This window comes from Abramis brama (assembly GCF_963993115.1).
Source record: "Abramis brama genome assembly, chromosome: 5".
Taxonomy (NCBI): domain Eukaryota; kingdom Metazoa; phylum Chordata; class Actinopteri; order Cypriniformes; family Leuciscidae; genus Abramis; species Abramis brama.
Window position 1 is genome coordinate 26,485,405 of NC_139967.1, and position 8,358 is coordinate 26,493,762.

The 8,358-nt window shown below is 36.4% G+C and overlaps 1 protein-coding gene across 2 annotated transcripts; it reads left to right on the plus strand.

Annotated features, from left to right (window-relative positions):
- Positions 1 to 670: 670 nt before the first annotated feature.
- On the plus strand, positions 671 to 7,133 carry sub1b (SUB1 regulator of transcription b). 2 transcript variants are annotated; one of them, XM_084115681.1, is made up of 5 exons: positions 671 to 759; positions 2,128 to 2,197; positions 2,319 to 2,438; positions 3,533 to 3,641; positions 6,775 to 7,133. In XM_084115681.1, exons 2-5 carry the CDS (start codon positions 2,129 to 2,131, stop codon positions 6,852 to 6,854), a joined length of 378 nt encoding a protein of 125 aa, XP_083971807.1. In that variant the 5' UTR covers positions 671 to 759; position 2,128; the 3' UTR covers positions 6,855 to 7,133. The 2 variants fall into 2 exon arrangements, with proteins under 2 accessions (XP_083971807.1, XP_083971808.1); XM_084115682.1 differs by having other exon boundaries at positions 677 to 759; positions 2,125 to 2,197.
- Positions 7,134 to 8,358: the final 1,225 nt, after the last annotated feature.

The window sequence follows — 8,358 nt, forward strand, 5'->3', positions numbered from 1 at the left end:
TAATGACCATTAATGTCTTTTAAATTACATGGTTCATATACTAGCATATAACAGAAGCTATAGGTTGTGAAATCAAGCATTTCTCGTTCTTACTGTTTTTTAGTTAGCTTATGTACTAGTCTATAGCATACCCGATTAGTCTGCTAGCTTAGCTTATATAAGGTATGTTTTTTGCTTCCAATTTAGTTCCCAATTAGCCTACATGTTTCAAATTAATGATATTTGTGTGAAAAAGCATTATTTATTAAAAAAATTATTATAGGCTAGTATTATTATTTACTATACCACATTACAATTGTTGTGTAAAATTAATATTAAATTACTTAGTATTACATAGTACGTTGCAACAATCCTTAGCCTATATATATATATATTTTAAAAATTGTTAGGCATGGTTGTTTTCCAGTTTGTTTTATTGTAGCCTACAATACAAAGGCATTCGTTTTATATTTCAAGCACGTTGTTTGTGCACTTAATGTAGCCTAATAAACATCATACAATAGTTAAACAGGTAATGATTAGTCGAGACACCGTGACAACAACTTTTTTCAGGCATTACCGCCTGGGTCCTAAAGGAGACCCAATTCCTGGGGCGGGGGGGGGACTCGATTTCTCATGACACCGGTCTGAAGGATCAATGAGAACTACATTTCCCACAATGCCCTGTAAGACGTTATTAGCCTTTTGGTTGGTTCTCGATTCCTCGACTTCCCGCCGCTAAGCGTGACTGACTGTTACAACCCACTGCACTACGTAAACGTAAGTCCTATTCAATTAATATAAAAGCGAATAGTAAACCGTCACTTTTAGATATGCACTTGTTAAATGAACGCACAAACATGAAAAATTATATAAAGACCAATCATACAAAAACGGCATGTGTCATTCAGGGCCTATTTTTCCACCTTAGATTTGGGACGCAAGGCCCTTGATCAGCCCCGCTATAACGTTACTCGCCGGTGTTTGAACTACAGCAGTTAGTCTTGTTTGAACAAACCCAATAAAGCAATTTGATGTCGTCCGTCCCCGTATGTGACAGCAAATCACTGAAGCGAAGGCATTATTGATCGGGGAAGCCTCAACTCTCTCTTGCTTCATCTTGGATCACCAAGATGACAATCCTCTCGTAATTACTCTGCGATCGGCGAAACGGAAGGGATGCGCAGCTAGTTCTGACAGCTTTTAAAAATCTATGCAAAATTCAAGTAACGTTAGGCTAGATTAAGAAACATTGAAAACCGTGTCTCTATGGCGCATGTTTGAGCTAGGAAATGTGTGTTGCATGTGGTTTTAGAATGTTTTCTTTAGTACTTTTTAAGAACCAATATTGGTCGACTCGTTAAAATAAACCTCATATTCCCATAGTAATAATGCAAACCCTGGGAATATCAGTTAATCTTATAATTGGATTCCAGTTCAGAGAAGGTCTCGAAATTCAATAATATCTTTAAAAATCTCATGAAACTGTTTACAGTGCCAGCCCTCAGATTTCACCCATTACAATATGATTATTAATAGTTAGTAGTTGAACCATTACTATTAATAAGTAAACATTTTAAATAATTAGTTTGTTCTGAGTAATCACTTGTGATTTGTGATTTTTTTTTGTTGCATAGAAGCAACATTGTGTAACACTTGTGCAGTGATGACAAATTATATAGACATGGCATTTGTTGTTATTTCATGATTTTTGTATTATTTTAATGAACCTTTTTTCTAGCATTTCTTTACTTTACATTTAAGTTAAATTTTGGTTGGAAGGTAATTAGAAGATAATTCCATTAAGTTCTGTAATGTTATAGCAGGTAGTATAAAGCACATGTTTTTACACCACGGGCCCATTTGCTGAATAGAGATTATATATATATATTATAAAACAGGGTTTCTCACACCTTTGACTAATGAACACAGATTCTTTAAATGTTTGTGACTGTTGGATAAGGATATAAAAAAATCATTATTTTGTTGAGATTGCTTTTCATTAAAGCTGATTATGCCTTGGAACATGTATATTCACAACAGAAATGTCCATGGTTTTTAAGATGATTGTTAGGTTCTTTAAGTGGCCATATGGGGGCAGTGTTGAATAATGTTTACATAAAAATGATTCTTGTTTGTGTTCAGCAGCATGCCTAAGACTAAAGAAGTGCTGTCTTCCTCTTCTGGCAGTGATTCAGACAGTGATACAGAAACAAAGGTATGAACATGGATTTACACGAATGCATCACAATTAATGTAGCCTTTGCAGTTGGAAACTATATATAGTAATTTTTTGTTCTGATTTAGTTCTTAAATGTGTGTCCTTATTTTCACCAAAGGCCAAAAGAAAGAAGGCCAGCGCTCCTGAGAAGCCTGCAAAAAAGCAGAAAAGCGGAGAGACCTCCAAACCGAGCGGCTCTGCTAAGAGTGACAGAAACAGTGATGATAACATGTTCCAGGTTGAGTTTTTTTATTATTATTATTTTATTAATATACTTTATCTCACTTATTACAAAACTACTTTGCAAGTATGGGTGTAAATCGTTAGCCTGACTACGTCAGACTTCGTACTTCCGCTCAATTTCATTTCGCTTCTGTACTCAGTCTGAGACAGCGTAATAGCTTTCCGTTTTCCTCCGGCCTGAAAACAGCCGGCCAATCAACGAACAGAGGGCGGGCTGAGAGCCGTGACGTAGACGCTGATTGTATCGTGGATGCGTAGATTTACTTCACATAATCTGCAAAAGTCGTTCACAGCCATGTTCACTCCGGTATTCCGCTCGATGGTTTTGTTTTCGCATCATACATGTGTTTACAGTGGAAGTTAGATGCGGCTGAGCATGCGCATAACACACGCCATAACCAAACGTTATGTGATTGGCTTACGGGTAACCAATGATTTCAGACAAGCTTTTCAATTATGCCATGCCAGACTCTGTCTACGAAGCAAAGCGAAGTAGCAGAGTTTGGTATTACCAGGCTAGTAAATCGTCACTGGTCTCATGATTGAATTTGATTATAATGATCAAGTCAACGATTCGATTCAGTATCACGTTGTGTCAATATTGCAAGTGAATAAATACATGGGCATGTAATACTGATTTGACTTGAATTATCTTACTCCCAGCTAGCAATAGTGTAATACAAAATAGAAATCTGTGCTAGCAAAAATATATATATTTTTTACAAACAATTTATGTATTATTGATCTGTAATGCAGACTTTCTTTTTCTATGGACTAGTCAGCTAACATATTTAACTGTGGCATATCGTCTATTTTTAGTTTCTTTGTGTCTCTTATCAATTCTTTGTTGTTCCGGTTTATTTAAGGGCAAAAACTCCTACAGTATACACATAAAGGTTGAATATAGAGTATGCATAAAGGTTCTGAAGTAATTTTGCAATGGAACCAGCATTTTACACTGTTTTGATGTTCTTCAAATTCTTCAGTGTTTGACTGTAAGCAGTGTTATTGATTAGTGATAAATCTGATATTTACTGTTCTTCAAATTAATTATCGTTTGTGGCTCATTCATGTTCTGATATGTGTCAGATTGGGAAGCTGAGATACGTCAGCGTTAGGGATTTCAAAGGCAAGGTTTTGATTGACGTTCGAGAGTACTGGATGGACCAAGCTGGTGAAATGAAGCCTGGAAAAAAAGGTAACTATGCAGGCATTTATTTTTCTTATATATACATACACTGAACAAAATTATAAACGCAACACTTTTGTTTTTGCCCCCATTTTTCATGGGCTGAACTCAAAGAGCTAAGACTTTTTCTATGTACAGTACAAGGAATCTGACAACCGCCGGTATGATCTGATCTCACCATCATCGAGTCCGTCTGTGATTACATGAAGAAACAGAAAAAACTGAGACAAACTAAATCCCGAAGAACTGCGGGAACGTCTCCAAGATGCTTGAAGAAACCTTCCTGCAAAGCTACAGTACTGTGAAAAGTACTGGCACTTGTGTTAAAATGCTGTAAAGGGAGAATGCTTTCAAAAATAAATTCACAAATTGAATTTATTTATTATTTAACTTCTATTAACTGATTCAAATCAATATATGGTGTAACGACCCTTTGCGTTTAAAACGGCTTTTGTTCAGGTACACTTGCGCATAGTTTTTCAAGTAGCTTTGCAGGAAGGTTTCTTCAAGCATCTTGGAGACGATCCCGCAGTTCTTCTGGATTTAGTCTGTCTCAGTTTTTTCAGTTTCTTCATGTAATCACAGACGGATTCGATGATGGTGAGATCAGATCATCCTGGCTGTTGTCAGATTCCTTGTGCATACACAAATCTCACTGGATTATTACAATTAATGGCAAAAAGAATGTTTGTAAATGTAAACTGATATTTCCTACTGACACACTACAGCAAAATATATAAATAACTGACTTAAAACCATTTTTTTGGGGGGGGGGGTATTAACATGCCTAAGACTTTTGCACAGTACTATACACAAAACGCCTTATATTTTATATATATTTATTTTATATTGTGTGTATATATATATATTAGTGCTGTCAAATCGAAATTTAATGTAAACATATGAGAATCCAATATTTCACCAAATCTGCACACTTTTGGACTAAAAGCCCTGAGGGACGTTGTTTTGTCAAGCGCTTTCATGACCGAGTTTTTTTCTGAATTGGGAGCGGCTGACGGTCATAATTCATATTAAAGGTATCGACTCCTTTTTTCATTTTCATAACTCCTAAAAACAAATTAAGACATAACTATTACTATAAGTTTCTTTTTTTTTAATCAAATTATTATTTTTCTTTTTCTTTTAGAAAGACAATACATACAGGTATATACAAGCCATAAAAATAGAGTATAAATATATATATATATATATATATATATACAGTGAGGAAAATAAGTATTTGAACACCCTGCTATTTTGCAAGTTCTCCCACTTGGAAATCATGGAGGGGTCTGAAATTGTCATCGTAGGTGCATGTCCACTGTGAGAGACATAATCTAAAAAAAAAAATCCAGAAATCACAATGTATGATTTTTTTAACTATTTATTTGTATGATACAGCTGCAAATAAGTATTTGAACACCTGTCTATCAGCTAGAATTCTGACCCTCAAAGACCTGTTAGTCTGCCTTTTAAATGTCCACCTCCACTCCATTTATTATCCTAAATTAGATGCACCTGTTTGAGGTCGTTAGCTGCATAAAGACACCTGTCCACCCCATACAATCAGTAAGAATCCAACTACTAACATGGCCAAGACCAAAGAGCTGTCCAAAGACACTAGAGACAAAATTGTACACCTCCACAAGGCTGGAAAGGGCTACGGGGAAATTGCCTGGCAGCTTGGTGAAAAAAGGTCCACTGTTGGAGCAATCATTAGAAAATGGAAGAAGCTAAACATGACTGTCAATCTCCCTTGGACTGGGGCTCCATGCAAGATCTCACCTCGTGGGGTCTCAATGATCCTAAGAAAGGTGAGAAATCAGCCCAGAACTACACGGGAGGAGCTGGTCAATGACCTGAAAAGAGCTGGGACCACCGTTTCCAAGGTTACTGTTGGTAATACACTAAGACGTCATGGTTTGAAATCATGCATGGCACGGAAGGTTCCCCTGCTTAAACCAGCTCATGTCAAGGCCCGTCTTAAGTTTGCCAATGACCATTTGGATGATCCAGAGGAGTCATGGGAGAAAGTCATGTGGTCAGATGAGACCAAAATAGAACTTTTTGGTCATAATTCCACTAAACGTGTTTGGAGGAAGAAGAATGATGAGTACCATCCCAAGAACACCATCCCTACTGTGAAGCATGGGGGTGGTAGCATCATGCTTTGGGGGTGTTTTTCTGCACATGGGACAGGGCGACTGCACTGTATTAAGGAGAGGATGACCGGGGCCATGTATTGCGAGATTTTGGGGAACAACCTCCTTCCCTCAGTTAGAGCATTGAAGATGGGTCGAGGCTGGGTCTTCCAACATGACAATGACCCGAAGCACACAGCCAGGATAACCAAGGAGTGGCTCTGTAAGAAGCATATCAAGGTTCTGGCGTGGCCTAGCCAGTCTCCAGACCTAAACCCAATAGAGAATCTTTGGAGGGAGCTCAAACTCTGTGTTTCTCAGCGACAGCCCAGAAACCTGACTGATCTAGAGAAGATCTCTGTGCCAAAATCCCTCCTGCAGTGTGTGCAAACCTGGTGAAAAACTACAGGAAACGTTTGACCTCTGTAATTGCAAACAAAGGCTACTGTACCAAATATTAACATTGATTTTCTCAGGTGTTCAAATACTTATTTGCAGCTGTATCATACAAATAAATAGTTAAAAAATCATACATTGTGATTTCTGGATTTTTTTTTTTAGATTATGTCTCTCACAGTGGACATGCACCTACGATGACAATTTCAGACCCCTCCATGATTTCTAAGTGGGAGAACTTGCAAAATAGCAGGGTGTTCAAATACTTATTTTCCTCACTGTATATTCACATACATACCCATTCATAAGCATATATAATGAAGCATATGATTATTACTATAAGTTTCTCAGAATAAAATAGGTCAAATACTGAAGCTTGGGTCTTAGATCTTTTTAATGATGTATAGTTTGTCAAGGTAATTACATTAAATCTAATAGTACTTTGAACTAATTTAAACAAAGAACAATTTAGTGTGTCGGCGTCCTCGTGAAGGTTAACGGGTTAAGTGCAGGTAAAACATTTCATTTAAAATATTTCTTTGATTTGATTACTGTCTTACAGCCTAGATGTTTTTGTTCCATCAATTGTATTGAATCACCCTCAGGCATCTCGTTGAATCCTGAGCAGTGGAATCAGCTGAAGGAACAAATGTCGGACATCGATGATGCAATTAAAAGACTGTAAGACCACTTTGTGCAGTGAATGGCTGACTGGTTCTTTTTAGAGTTCCATACTTTGGTACATGGGGACTTAACAAAATGTTTGCTGTTTCAACTTGTACTTTATGTATGCTGTTAAATTTGAAGAGACTTCTTTTGTTATGTTATTGTTAATTTCCAACAGTCTGCTGTTAAATTTTGATGTGTGTGCATAAGTCTTGACTGGGTGATTGTTATTTTAATAGTCTAATAGCTGCATTCTTCTCGTACTCTGCCTACACAATAAAGGCTTTTTTGGTTTGGAGTTTTCAGTGTGTCATTTTGAGTATGACTTAAATACAGTGTGCTTACTAGCTATAAAAATTTAACCCATGTTATGATGTTTTGTTCCCTAAACCATGTTAAAATGCAGATTTTTACACTAACTTGTTGTGATCCTGACAATAAACAGAGCAGTAATGGATGACCTAAAATGAAGGCGTTTGGCACTTTATGATACTTGTTGTGTCCAGTCCTGAGTGCTTGTGTGTAATTTGCTCGCCTTCGCGTGGGAGCAGGAATTATAATGGTCCGTACACCCACTCAAATATAGACCAGACTCCAGAATAAAAACAGCCCTTTCACTTGACTGTCCAGAAGAGCCATCTTGCATCAATTGCATTTGCTGTCTAAATTAAATCAATCTTAAATCATGGTAGCCACTGTATTGCCAGCATGTATTTGAGACAATATGGTTTATGGTGTTGCGTGCAAAGGAAGCATTATTCGGACAGTTACTGTAAGAGGAAACCACAGTTTGAGCACAATTTTTTTTTCAAGATTCAGAGGTCCAATGTGAATAAACAATTAATTTTATTTGTATATATATATATATATATTTTTTTTTTTTACTCTTCAGAACTGGTTGACTGAGCAAAATTCCTATTTCAGACATTTAGTTCAAAAATGGTCAATCTCTCTCTCTCTCTCTCTCTCTCTCTATATATATACACACACACTTATATACAGCACATATATATTTTAGGGGTGTAACAATATATCGTTTCACAATATATAGCAATACAAAACTGCAACAATATGTATCGTGGATAGTGACAATATGTATTGTGTATAAGGGGGGTCCTGATAATGGCAAATGTATTATGTTACCAGTAAAAAGTGGCCTACATTATTTTAAATATATTTAGTCAGTGACAGTTCAAGCCCAATTCGTTTAAAATAATTCTGTATTTTCAGCTTCAGAATCATGAATATTTTTATTCTGGTGTCACCAGTTGTCTGTGGGTTATCAGCACCAATCCAAGCCTTTTCATTTACACCCACAATGTAATATCAAATTTAGCATTTTAATCAACAGTACATTTTTTGTTAACCGGCTTTTACTTTATGTCTTGGAGTATCGCAATAATATTGTATCGTGAGTTCAGTATCTTGATATGTTTCGAATCGTGACATGAGGGTATCGTTACACCCCTATTATATATATATATATATATATATATATATATATACACACACACACACACAAA

Bases quoted from the DNA above. Each gene is read 5' to 3' on its own strand.
- sub1b (XM_084115681.1), top strand. From the start codon at position 2,129: ATGCCTAAGACTAAAGAAGTGCTGTCTTCCTCTTCTGGCAGTGATTCA. The intron at 2,198-2,318 runs GTATGAACATGG...TTTTCACCAAAG, and splicing joins ACAGTGATACAGAAACAAAG to GCCAAAAGAAAGAAGGCCAG. The intron at 3,642-6,774 runs GTAACTATGCAG...AATCACCCTCAG, and splicing joins AATGAAGCCTGGAAAAAAAG to GCATCTCGTTGAATCCTGAG.